Here is a 14,008-nt window from a genome sequence, read left to right on the forward strand (position 1 = left end):
TCCCACATACCTTAGAAATACTTCTTTGTTAGAATTTTTTTTTTTCCCAATAATACATGTTGCAAAGCTGAACTTCTTCACATATAATTGGTTTGGACTTTAAGTGGAGATGGTGATAAAAATTAATTTAAGCATCTCTTGTTTATTCATATTTACCCCTTAACTGTAATGATTAACCACAGCACAGTTTATTGAGATAATACTTTATGGCATGGAAGTACCTGGTTTGTACATAGAGATTGCAAAATCATATTGTTGTGCATAACAGCCCAGCTATAAATTAGACCCAAGGACAGTGGGATGTGGCCAGCTAATACTCCCTGATCTGTATTTCACATATGGTGTTCTGTTAGCCTTTTCTCTTTTTTTACCACTCTGTTTCCTGAAAATCTTTGCCAAAAAATGTTACAATAGTCTTTATTTTATTGACAAAAATCCATATTTCTGTTTTGGTTTGTTTTCTACAGGCAGAATCATAAAATCTTTATCAAGTGAAAATGGCCTTTAGCAATCTGACATCAAAGGCTGTACTACTGTATGATGAATGGATTAAAGATGCCGGTGAGTCATTTAAATCTAAAATGTACTAACTCCCAATAATTTTGAATAGCAATGTGTAGCTATGCTAGGTGTGCTGTTTATCAACTTTAAAGTAGCTTTGTCGTCTTACGAATATTTTTAAGACTTGTCAGGTTACTTATTAACATGGCAGTCTAGTTTCTGCATTTTAAAAGAGGAAATTAACAAAACTCAGGCAGTTTATGGACCTAAACTCGGAGTAAATAAAGTGCAGACAGTGATTCTCCTGTGAGTGTCTCTGGCTTGCCGGAATATATCCTTTGAGTTTTTCCTATGGTGCTGAATGTATAGTTTTAACTCTTTTTCATTACCGAACAATTGCATTTTATCAGTTAATTAATGCAGGCACATGGTGTCACTGTATTTTCCTTTTGCGAAATGAAAAAAAAAAAAACAAAACCTCAAACTGTTAAGTTTCAGTATTTTGAAATTAGTCCTCACAGTAGTTAACTCTGTCACAGTGGTATTTTGAAAAGGGATGTTAGTCTCTTGTTGCAATTAGTAAGGGATACTAATCACACTTTGCTTTTATGTTGCCACTCTGTTATTCTGTGTGCTTACCAAAAGCTGATAGAGAAGACCTCGATTTTGGGGTTAAGACCCATCAATTGCAGTGTTTCTCACTGTGGTAGACAGATAGTGACAAGGATTAGCTAATTCCTGGAAAAAAATTGAAAAGTGGTTAAGGTTTGATAGATAAGATTACTGATTTATCTTTTCCAGCATAGCTGAGCACCACTTTTCTTGTTCTGTCGAAGCACAGCACGCAACTGAGAAGGGAGTTCAATCAGTATGACTCATGGGGGTGAAGTGGATTGGGGTGGAGCAAGCATTTCTGCTGCAGTGTCCATGACGGCAGAACTTGAGTTCTTTGTCTCCATGCCCAACAGTGCTTGCATTTGGCATTTTGTATCATAGTGTTAGTGGTGGAACATGATTTTCTCAGGATCAGGCAGGGAAGAACATCAGGAAAGGTTTGGTGGGAGCAGGGCAAGGCTGGATGCAGAAAAAACAGTCAGTTGTAAAGAGCTGGTGGTTCTCTTGCAGTACAAAGGAGCAGATTCCTCATGCTGTGGGTCACACAGTCCTCCTTGGTCTGTGGGCAGCAGCACTGGCACATTACAAGCTGTGAGCAGCATTATAATGTGGTCTCCTCCTCAATCTGTTTTTACCCTTCCAGTGGCTGTTAACCACATCAGAGGGTCTCATGGGTGAAAGGTTGCTTGAATGCTGTGGGTTGAAAAGTCGCTGACTCAAAACATTTGGCTATGAATTAAACACTGACAAAAATAACAGTACTATAACTTTACCCTTAAAATACAGCAGCAAACCATGAAGGCAATAGTTTACTGAGTCAGTAGTTAAGTTTGGGATCATTCTGAACCAAATCTTCCAAAAGTCAGTATAAAAAAATATTAAAGAAAATAAAAATTACATGAGGTTTGTATCAGTTCACCTACTTATGGAGAAATATGGCAGTCTTTGGTGAGCCGGGACTCTGTGATGAACCACAGAAGGATGCAGTGGAATCATGGTGATGCTCAGATGAAACACCTGCTAGTCTCATCTGCAGGGAAAAGGAGAGGGGTGTGCTTAGAAGGAGGTGCCTCTGCAATATGGCTCTCTGGGATAACTGTGGAGTAACTTACAACACTTGCTTGTCGTATTACAACTTTTTTGTTGTATGAAAGTGTGTGCTTTGTCATGCTGTAAAGGCAGAAGATCATGTCACTCATGATTCTGTGTCTCCTTTTCATTATATGTGAAAAACTGACGCAGAAAGAAGTTAAACCTTGTTATCTATGGGTTAAGCCTTGTTATATAGTCAGTATGGATTTGAGGTGAATGGACTCTGAAACATGATTGGTGACAGAAAAACCTAGCCCATCAAGAATTAAATACTTTTCTGTAGCTGTTTTAGTAAGTACTGGAGACATCTGATTTCTTTTTTTTCTCCCCCCTATTCCCTCTAGATCCAAGGCTGGAAGGCTGGCCACTCATGTCTTCACCTTTTCCAACAACTTTTATCATTGGAACCTATGTTTATTTTGTCACTTCCTTGGGACCCAAACTCATGGAAAATAAAAAACCTTTTGAACTCAGGCAGATCATGACGTTTTACAATTTTAGTGTGGTAGCCCTCTCTTTATATATGACATATGAAGTAAGTACTGTGTGTGTAAAGTATTTATGTATTTCATGTCTTTAACAACTAACTTTTAATAAATTTATTAATGTAACTCCCACACTGCAATTCTCAAAAAAATATTATTGTCATGGCAGTAATTATATTCTTCCAAGCTGTATGCTAAATTAGTTATTCTTTGAAAAACGGAATAACTCTTACCTAGAAAGAGAGAATGTGAAACATTTTGTGTCATTATATATAATTTAAAAAGTTTGAAGTTTTCATAATTTGAATTCTTTATACTGCAGCAGGTAAAGCAGACAATATGCTTTTCTTAGTATTTTGTAATTGTTTCTGTCCTACTAGGTGATAGTGTGACCACCTGCCCTTAAGGGGAAGGAACAACAACTGATGTTTCAAATGCTGTATAGAGTATGTCTGCTGTGAAATAATCCTCAGTTAGATCTGCCTTTTAAATGACAGAAATCAATGGCAGATGTTAACAAAATCTAGTTCAAGGCATTTTTGTCCTTTAAACATACAAACAAAAACCCTCTAAACAAAAAACCTCCAACATCTGCCCCCTGCTTTCCCCCTGAAGCCCAAATTATGAATATCTTTAACACAGATTTACCCCACAGCCCCAAAATAGCAAATTCTCTTTATTCTGAAAGCAACGTTGAGATTTTACTGCTGTTGGGCTTTACTTGTTTGTTGGGGTTTGGTCAGCTTTGGTGGGGTTTCTTGAAGTGTAGCTATTTGTTGATGGTATTGTGTGGATGACAGCCTTACACATTTGCTTGGTGAAGCATCCATATTCTAGTACTGACCCTCTGTGTGACTCTCAGGCAATGTGGCTATTTCAGGTTTGGCAAACTAGTAATAAAAAGCTGTCAGATTATTGTGCCAAATTGACAGGGCATGTTCCTGTTAGCTTGATTTGCATTAATCCTATCATGAATTACAGTGAGCTACCTGACATTTCTTCTAACCTCTCTAAAGGCACTACAGGAGCAGCTACTTTGTGTCATGACTGTTGTTCAGAAATTGGTGGGCAAGATGAATGCTTTTGCTATTTAGTCAATTTTTTAAAAAATTGCCAAACTTCCTTTTGGAATTTGGTTCCAGGTTTGGTTTTGGTTATAGACCTCAGAAACAAACAAACAAACAAGCCCCACCAAAAAAACCACGAAGAAACAATCAAAGAAAAAAATTAAACTTCTGTTAGTGTCTGACACTACCACAGTATTCAATAAGTCTGCTGTCAAGACTTCCATGTTACAATTTCATGAAAGAGTGGTGCATGGACAGAGTGTAAATGATTGAATTTCTGCTATTATCTGGTGGTAAGCAAGAAGATGATTCTTTCCCTTTTTGGAACCAAGTCACTTGGTGGGTATTTTAGTACTGTACAGTCTTGCTGGTGTTCCAAAAAAACCATGTTTTTTTTAAGCAATCTGTTCTTTTAGGAAGTTAAAAGGACTAAAGCCCTGCTTCTGTTAGGAGAGGTGAAGCTCTTACCATGCATGAGTGGACGGTGATGATGAGAAGCACTTTGTAAACAGATACAAAATACAGATGTCATAGTGGCTGGCAGTAGAATAAGCCAAGTATAATACTAATACTGTTGCTCCTGTCCAAACTTTAATATATTCCAAGAGAAAAGATTAAATTATATTTGGTACATATAATCCTTTGGTCATATGTGTGCTCTCAGTTGTAGCTTCTCATCACTCGTATGCGTGGAAAACTTATCGAACCATGCAGTTTAAGTAAGCAGAATTTTAGAAATTATGGTATTAAATATATATTGTGCATATTGATTTGTACCTTGTCTTTAATGATAATTAGCAATGGCTTTCTGTTGTGCTGGTTTTGTTAGGGTATTAAGATGGTGTGTTGTATTCTTTTTAGTATTAAGATAGCTGTGATAGCAATTTTCAAAAGAATTATATTTGGTTTTGTGGTCTGATTTACACAATAAGTTGTTTTTAACACTGGTTTTAAGATGCATTTTTTTCTTCTCTTCAGTTACTAATGCTGAAATAATGGGTGTAGGAAGAAAACTCTTGTCTATGGGTGGGGTGCTGGAATTACAAATTCATTAATCTGCAACAGCAAAGGATTTTGTGGTAGCTATCCCGCACAGAGGTAGATGATTGACAACGTTGCTGATTTAAGGTGTTTTTAATATTGTTTTTCCCCTCCTGCTTAGTGATTGCAAAAGTAATCCAAAATTAATGAATTTTTCAAAAGATGTAAAGTTAATCTTTGCCCTTTCCTTTTTCTTTCCTCCAGTTTCTTATGTCAGGCTGGGCCACAGGATACTCATTCCGGTGTGATATCGTTGACTACTCGAGGTCACCGACAGCTCTAAGAGTAAGTTGACAAAGACGAATTGTTATCATAGAACCATAGAATGGTTTGGGTTGGAAGTGACCTTGGAGATCACCTAGTTCCAACATCCCTGATATAAGCAAGGACACCTTCCACTAGACCAGGTCGTTTAAAGTAGTGTGTTATACATTTACTTTATTTTTAGGAATGCATTTTGAACAGCCTGCTTTTTGAATGCACTGTTGTAGAGTGGAGTGCACTACATGGAAATGCCCTCTTGCATAATGTAGAGCATGTGAGTTAACTGGAGGGATGGGTTGATTCATTGGTTGGGATAAAGAAAGAGGCAAGGAATTCATTGGCTTGTTCTTGTTGGTTTAAAAATTCCTTCAAGTTTAAAAATTGTTTTGTGTTTTTAAAGAAAAAACAAACTGTACATTTAAATATTTCTGTCAACCTTGGAACATCACTTGCCCCAGTAATTTTCGTTATATAGATACTTATTTGTCCTGCTCAGTTTTGTTTATGACTTTTATGATTTGACAATTTGATTTTTACTCTTGCAGATGGTGCGAACTTGTTGGCTTTACTTCTTTTCCAAGTTCATTGAATTATTAGACACTGTAAGTATTTGTAGCCTAATAAAAGAAGTGGTTCTGTTTCCTTTTCACAGTAGAAGAACTGGTGCTGTTCAGGGCTGAGGATATAAGTTGCTTTTTATTTAGTCCTTCAAGCTTCAATTATTAGAATGCCATCAGGATGTTTACCCCTATTATCTCTTTGTATCTTATTGTCTTGTTACACTGTTCTTCCTTCATTATCAGGAAAAATGTTAATGAGGGAAGACATCTTTAAATATTTAGGAAGTCTGGATAACTTGTCTGTTTAACAGCTGAGTACACTAATCTGTTATGCTATGGCAATGCTTGTCTCAACACTGCAGATAAAAACCAGTTGATTATTCTGAATATTTTTTTCACATCATCTTCAGATTTTATCTTCCCCATTCGTATCAGCAGCAGCTCTGAATGCAAGACAAAATTGCCATAACGACTTGCTCTAAATTCATGAGATTGCCTTAAGTGTCATGACTATAGAGATGTCTGATGTCAGGCTGGCAGTCTAACCTGTTTCAAAGAAAGTCTGAGCAGCAATGCATTGAAGCAGAATGCAGACCTCGCTCACCAGCAGCCGCCATGTACCTTTCTCTCTTCCCAAGACTGGCACAAAATAGGATTGACTGAGATATTTTCAAACCAGCTTCTGGGTGTTGGAATCAGCAGTTCTATTTGCCCTATTGTTTGGGGCACAACAGTGTTGGTTCAGGAGCTGACTCATGAGCACTGAGGATGCTCTACATCCTCTGAGCAAAGCCGGCCATCTGACTTTCATCTGCAAATGTTCATGATTCAACACTGGAAGATCTTACTTACTAAACCAAATTGAATGGTAATGGAAGTGTCAGGAATGCTAAAACTGGAAAATCCTGACGAGTTTATTCCTCTATTTGCCTTTATTCCCTACAGGTTACAGTGCTCCTTTTTAATTAGTCCTGAGCCTGATTTTTTTTTTTTAATTTGTTTTGTTTGAATACAGACAATTAGGTACCTGTTTCTCATCAGCTTTTTTGTTTTATTGCAGAAGTAACTTCTTAGCTGTATTTAAATCAGCTGATTCCAAATGTTTTCTCTGGCACACCAGACTTCTTTTCTTCTGTGTTTGTTTGCTTGCCATCTGATACTACCCTTTCCATGACCTGACTTCTCCTTACAGTTTTCTTGCTGTCTTCCCTTAACACTTCCCTTGATGCCTGTCCTTTAAAATGTGGCCTGTCAATATCAATTAAGAATACCTACCTATATTCTGTACAATTTTGATGTTTTCCAATGGTATCTAAGTCAGAGTTCATAATAAAGTGCTATTTCTCTAACATAGTATTTTCTACTGTTAGTCCCTCAGTTAATTTTCTTAAAGGGCCTTTCCTTAATAGTTCAGGGGACTTAAAATCCGGTGCTTGTAGAGACTTCTCAATCCAAGCAAGTCCATCTTACAGTGTTACACCTACTACTGCACATGTAGGTGATAGCTTAACCTTTGATATTTGGTTTCAGAACTTGCCTTGGCTTTTGAGATTTCACAGGTGGATTTTACATACTGGTTTTAAGTTTTTTTGAAAACTAGTTTGCATAGCCAGACACTCACTCAGTTTTCCTTCTTCTTCCAACACTGTAACTGCGAAGAACTTTTATATGTATAGTAGTGAGCAACCAGCACTGATGCATACAGTTTTCTTTAAGTATGTTGGGCTTGATTATCTTCTGTAACATTCTGTTCATTAAAAATCTGTTTCAGATATTTTTTGTGCTGCGTAAGAAAAACAACCAAGTTACATTCCTGCACGTCTTTCATCATTCCATCATGCCATGGACCTGGTGGTTTGGAGTCAAATTTGCTGCAGGTAGTGGATAGAGAGTGGAGTTTAAGTTGAATGCATCTTCTGGTAGTGAAAGTTTACCCATGGTAGACAAAAAAAGAAGAAGAAACAGAATTAAAAACCTTGGAAACATCAGTGGTTTTAAATTTAGATTTCTGCAGTATTGTATGGAACAACTGAGATCACCATAATTATTTAAATGGGTGGGGATTACTCATTTTTCCTATTTGACAGCAATTTTGTGCAGTGTTGATTTCTTACGGGGGAAAGAGGTGCAGAGAAGAGAGTTGTGTACAAGCAAAAAACATTATTAGATGAAAAAGAGAAGTGATGGCAAAATCATAACTGCTAGGGGAGATAGATGAAGCAAATAACTCTGTTGAAACTACTTCAAAACCATTTATCCCCCTGAAATGTTAGAACTGAGTTGGAGGGGAGGACTGCATTCATTTTTTTTTTCCTGTTTGAGAATTATTCAGCCTTTGTTGCAGTTATTTTTACTGGCTTTAGGTAGCATGTGTGGGATTTATTTACATCTAATACTTCACAAAACTACACAAATATTTTTCTGGACCTTCTTTATTAAAGAAACATATTTGAATTGTTTTGAATTTAAATTATTTGACCACTATCAGCTTACCTTCACTTTCTCCTTTCCTGCTTGGTGTGTCTATGCATGCATTGTCCTATACTATATTATCAGTGTGCACCGCTAAAAAAGACAACTTACCATGAGAATAGTCTGAAAAGCACAGAGTAGAGAAATGCACAGTCATTTATTAATCCATTTTTGGGACAACTTAGGCTTTTTTAGGAGTTTCTACTGAAAAATAGCGGGGTTTTGTACATGTTTATTTACTTTTCCTGGAAACATGTTTTGTGGGGTTTTTTTGCTTGTTTGGTTTTGGTTTTGGTTTTTTTTGGTCCCAGAAAATTGGTGATGAATTGATGAAGCAGTTGTTCCATTGCTTTTCAATCTGATCTGTTAATGTCTGGTTTATGAATACAAAAATAAGACTTGGAAGCACTCCAGAAAATTTGTAGCTCTTTTGAACCTTTCCAGTGTGCAGCTTTTCCTTGTGTATAAATGGATATACTTCTGTTGTATTTGTTGAGCTTCTGTTACTAGGAAAGTGGCGGATTGATTATGTATTTCTCAAATCTTGCTGAGCAACTGGTATTAATAATAAAACTGAATGGTTGTCTTGGCATACACCCCAGTGTGCTTATAGGTCTGCAAAAGGAAACCTGCAGCAAACAGCAGTCCCTTCTCTTCAACCTTGAAAATTTTCCACTTATAGGTGATTAACTTTCTGCTTTTTATCTGGATGTTGGATCAGTATACCAGCTACAGGCTTCTGATTTGGCATCAGATTCAAATTTCCCGTGTGATAATTTGACAAATACTTTCAGCAAAGTGTGCAACGATTGTTTTGTGCTCTGCTAGTAATAGTCCCTCATGTTTATGCAGAGCTGTGTTTATTCCAAAAACTCTATTGCTTATCTTTACACTTATCTTTCCAAATACTGTTGTTTGATAAGTTTAAATTTTTTTCCAAGAATTTTGGTCCTGCTGATGTTTACCTTGTATTCAGTTTCATCAGTCCTTTTCCTTCTAAATAGCAGCATCTGTCAAGTTTTCAACCTGTCTGTAAAAAAAACAACAGGTTTGGATGGAGATGCTGGTTTTTCCCTGCTCTGATACAAATAGAGAATTATAAAATGGTGCTTAGTACAGTGTCGCTTTTTGGAGCATATTTTTGTACTGTTGAGTAGGTTCTTTTTTCCTCTGCTTTACTATTTATTTTTTCTTCTGAATATTCACTGTGCAAGCCAAAAAAAGTATGTATATTTGAACTGTAAGAACATTCAAATTATTTTTAAAAATACAAATAGCTAAGTTTCAAAGAAAGTTTGCAATCACAGCGGGAGGAGTTATGCCCTCTCAAGCTGGAAGATTAGTGTGAATTACTAAAAACACAAAATATGTTTTATTTTTAATTGGAATGATTCTAAATGGGAAAATGGCACTCCTTTCTCTCACTAAATGTCTCCTTTTATGTCATCTTGTTTTCTTTTTGATGATCATTGTTTCCATATTCATGTTTCTTTTAAAAATACTTTGCTATCTGCTGCATCTTGGATCCCTTTTACCTCTTAATTTCTCGCATTCATTAAAATAAAACTCCTCTGAGCAGGATCATGTAGCTCCATGGTTAATCTCATAGAAAAGGAGGTGTTTCCTTACTTTTCTCTGAAATGCTCATGTGTTACCAGTTTCAGTCATAAATTTATGCCAAAGTGGGTCCTATTTAAGTTCGCCTTTCACTGTAAGTATGTTTTGAGACTGACAATGAATTTGTGAGACCTTTGCTTAATTCATGATTACAAAAACTTACTGTTTGAAACTGTATTTCATTCCTTGGGAATCTGGAAATCTCTGTTGAGAAGAGAGTTATTACTTATTCCCTACAACTTTTTGAAGTTCATCATTATGTCCAGAAATGAGGCAAAACCCAGAATGCTTTCTACTAAATTTTCTGTGTCTCCATCAAATATGTGTTTTAATAAAAAATAATAAAAAAAATGAACCTGAAGAACAAAAAAGTTCATGAAAATGTTTTTACAGGTAATTAGATCAGCTGAGTTTTACTGCTGTTTTGGAAATGCTTAGATAAACCTTTTCTGAGACAGGAAACTGCTATGATCTGTCAGAACTGGTATCAACCCAATTCAGGTAAAATACCTTGAGGGTTAGTCAAAGAAAGGTTTTGTGGTATGTGTTTTTCTTACCCTGGCTCCAAACAATCTGCTAGGACCTGAGTGGCTTTTAAAATACCTGCTGTAATACTACTACTGTGTGTCATTTTTCTGCAGGTGGTTTAGGAACATTTCATGCTTTGCTGAACTGTATTGTGCATGTTGTTATGTACACTTATTACGGAATCTGTTCTTTGGGACCAGCCTATCATAAATATTTGTGGTGGAAAAAATACATGACAACTATACAACTTGTGAGTAACTGCTTTTCACATATGCGCCTCTCAAAAATCTGATTGTAGCTAACATAGATTTAATGTCCTTTTAGTTATGCTCATTTTAAGATTTATTCATGATTTAATTGAGGTTAACAAAAGATGTGAGGTCTCCACAGTGATACACTTAAATGTCCTGACTTCAGCATTCACTATAATCACAGATTTAGACACATAAGCTTTTCAGTTATGCAGTACTTAGGAAAATATATTTGCAAAACTCATTGCTTGTATAAAAATTATTAAAATATAAATTTACACTACAAAAATATAATTAACATACAGAATACACATGTAATTAGTAACTACATGTAACATGTAGTAAGGAAAATTATTTCTCCAGAATTTGATGTCTGTTATTTCACAGAAAATGTTTCTGTTTAGAAAATTTACCTCTCTCCAACCCAGAGCATTAAAAACCACTCTTGCAGTATATTAAATGTTTTATCAGCTTTAGGTCACTTTCAAAAGGTTACTCCTCTGGGTGGTTTTTCATGCCCATCTCTTTTAATAGATGGATTTTCAAAATTCACCTTCTGGCTAAACAATTGGCTTATCATGAGCAAGGATGCTGATGGAGGAGGGAAAGGAGCACCCTGTCTGCTTGCACCAGGGCTGGTGTTAGCAGAATAGTTCATGTAACACGTGCAACTCTGAACAATGTAGCTTGAATATTTATAACTCAGTCTTTTTGACATGGAGGCACTACCAGTGGACTATTAACTTGGAGTTCATGTGGAGTGTCTTTTTGTCACATGCTAGTGTGCAGGGAAGGTGGGAATTCTTGTTCCCCAACCCTGTAATGGTTGCTTGCCTTTTTTTTTTCATGGCTAATTTTTCTAAAGGAGCTTCCCATCTGTCACTGGACAAACACTGTCTGCTTCCTTCCTTTTTATCTGAACTGGCCTGGGTAGAATCCCATTCTTCTACTACGAGTTTATTAGTTTGTCCCAGAGCTTCTCTTCCTTTATTATGTAAACCTGTTCTTCAGTGGAATAATATTTTGGGGAGATGGGCTATAAAGGTGCATCTGTGTCATATTAAGAAGTTAAATGTGTCCCTGTTGCTCCCTGCTTTCCTTCCACTCCCCCACTATCTGTTTTTCAGCATATGAGCTATGCTGAATTATTTCAAACTTCTGTAGTAAGTTTGTAATTTATTTTAAAAGTACTTATTTTCTTCACCTTTTTCCTCCAGGTCCAGTTTATTATGATTACAGTCCATATAGGACAAATCTACATCATGGATGATTGTCCGTACCAGTATCCAATTTTCATGTTTATTATTTGGCTTTATGGCTCTATGTTTTTAGTCTTGTTTCTCCACTTCTGGTACCACGCTTACACGAAGGGACAAAGACTGCCAAAAATGGCAAGAAATGGCATCAGCAAAGATCAGTGAAACAAATTCTTGTCTCTAAAACCAAAAAAGTGTATATGTCAAAGGGGAAACTTGCACTACTTGACAATCAAGATGTTTAGGTGCGCACACTACATGGTGTATATTTTGTATGTTTTCTTCCAAATCAGAATTTGTATTTTTACCATAAGTTATTTGGGATTCAGAACATGGGAGTGGGGAAGGACTGTGCATCTCTGGTTACAGAATAAAAAAAAAAAAAGCACAAAAATAAAGATAATTGGAAAAACTAAAATGTGTATGACAAGTACTGAGTACTTTGAACACTAAGGGGGATACAATTACTTCACTTTAAATGTTGTAAGTTGCTAAGACTGTTAGCTGCATTTTATTTTAAGAATGACTCTTCAGTAAGTACTGTTTATAGAATTTAAGGCATATTAATATAGTTAATACATAAACATTGTTACATCTGTTTATAAACTATATTACTTTAAAGGAAGGATTGTATGTTAATCTGTCAAGACATAGCGCTTCATTTGAAGATCACAGATTTTTGGATATACTGCCTTTTACTAAAAGATCTTAATTCATTTCATGTTCTACTCAGTTGAACATTATCATAAATGTTGGAAAGCTACTAATATGGGGATTATCTGAATTTTTTTGTAGCATAGTGATCAAAACATCTTACTGATTTGTTCGCTGTAGTAGCCAAATATACTTATTCAATGTATGGATCTACTTATTCAATCTATGGATATACTTTATATTGGTAGCCTGTGCTGTTTGTGAAGGGGGCAAGGGGGATTATGGAATCTTTCAATTCAATAGCCAAAATCTTAGTACTCAAATAAAATGTAAAAATTTTTTTTTTTTGTGTTAAGCTTAAATGTAACCTACCATGATTGTACTATGCTCTACTTTCTTCCATTTCCATTATCTATTGAAATACATGCCTAGAAAGAGTTTGTGTCATTTTGGTTTTTTTATTGTTATGGCTTGTTTTTATCAGCTCAAGGTTAAAGTTACTCCAGTTACCTTGTCTGGAACCAAGCAAAAAGATATGTGACATTCTCTGAGCTTCTGAAAGTGGGGCAGGCAGTGGTGACTGGGCATGGCTCCAGTCTGTGTAGAATTAACCACTATGTTGTTTTCCAAGGTTAGGCAGATTGTTAGGGTCACGTTTGCATAGAAATCAAAGGAACTAGCTATTTGTAATTTGCATTTGTACTGCATGAGTTTATTAAGGAACTGGTGCATGCAAGAGAACTGGAAATGAGGAATTAAAAGTGTTTAGATTAATGTTACCATTAAAGGTACTGTTTTCTACAACTACAAAGAAAAGAAACTTGCAATATTTGCTTTTTACTTAATCTGACCTGTGGGATTTTCAAGTACCCAAAGCTTTGGCAGATTTTAGTAGCCTCCCTGTTGCACAATTCCAAGAGAGTAAGCTTTGTTACCTGAACACTTTTATTTTACTGACACTTATGGTGCATTGTAAATGCTAAAGGAATGTAAACTTTAGGTTAGATGTGAGTTGCAAATGTTTTCTTTTGAGATTACATCAAGTTTTCTTTATAAATCAAATAAATAATAATTTATATTTTATCTATTCACTATTTAATCCCTGTAGATGTCAGCACTCATGGCAGCTTGAAAGTAGATCTCAGAAAGTATTAGGATGACTTGAGATCTAAATTGCAACCCCTGAACTTAAGATGCTTGATCCTAGCTAGAATCATCAGTGCTGAGTTCACGGCTCCCTGGCAGTGCATGTGGAGAGGTGCTTTATCACAAGATCCTAAACAGCTGTGATGTTGATCAGGGACCACACCTTTTTTCAGTGGGAAATGCAGTCCATCACTGACTCAAATCCTCAAGTCCAGCCAGCCTCTGGCCCATATGTAAGCCCTTAGCTTCCAGTGTTAGGGGGGCTTTCCTTAAGGACAAAGACCCTATTGATGTTTTTTCAAATAGCAGGAAAGGATTTGCCAGTTTTATATTTAAAATGTTGTCTCTTTTTTTATGTATGTATATATATGTGTGTGTATATATATATATGTAGATATATAATTATTTGTTACATAAGTACTGATGAAGGAAGTGGGACAATTTGGTTCTTGTAGGCCT

At 36.0% G+C, this 14,008-nt stretch overlaps 1 protein-coding gene across 2 annotated transcripts in view; it reads left to right on the top strand.

Moving 5' to 3' along the window:
• ELOVL7 (ELOVL fatty acid elongase 7) overlaps positions 1–12,840 on the top strand; it is a 32,409-nt gene extending 19,569 nt beyond the window's left edge. For both annotated transcript variants that reach the window (XM_048292250.1, XM_048292249.1), the window contains 7 exons: positions 468–561; positions 2,553–2,743; positions 5,006–5,086; positions 5,611–5,667; positions 7,397–7,502; positions 10,356–10,492; positions 11,711–12,840. In XM_048292250.1, the coding sequence (XP_048148207.1) occupies positions 498–561; positions 2,553–2,743; positions 5,006–5,086; positions 5,611–5,667; positions 7,397–7,502; positions 10,356–10,492; positions 11,711–11,914 (840 nt within the window). In that variant the 5' untranslated portion in view covers positions 468–497 and the 3' untranslated portion in view covers positions 11,915–12,840. The remainder of the gene's footprint in view (positions 1–467; positions 562–2,552; positions 2,744–5,005; positions 5,087–5,610; positions 5,668–7,396; positions 7,503–10,355; positions 10,493–11,710) is intronic.
• The last annotated feature ends 1,168 nt before the right edge of the window (positions 12,841–14,008 follow it).

The sequence above is a fragment of the Corvus hawaiiensis genome, chromosome Z (genome assembly GCF_020740725.1).
Source record: "Corvus hawaiiensis isolate bCorHaw1 chromosome Z, bCorHaw1.pri.cur, whole genome shotgun sequence".
In the NCBI taxonomy this organism is placed as follows: Eukaryota; Metazoa; Chordata; class Aves; order Passeriformes; family Corvidae; genus Corvus; species Corvus hawaiiensis.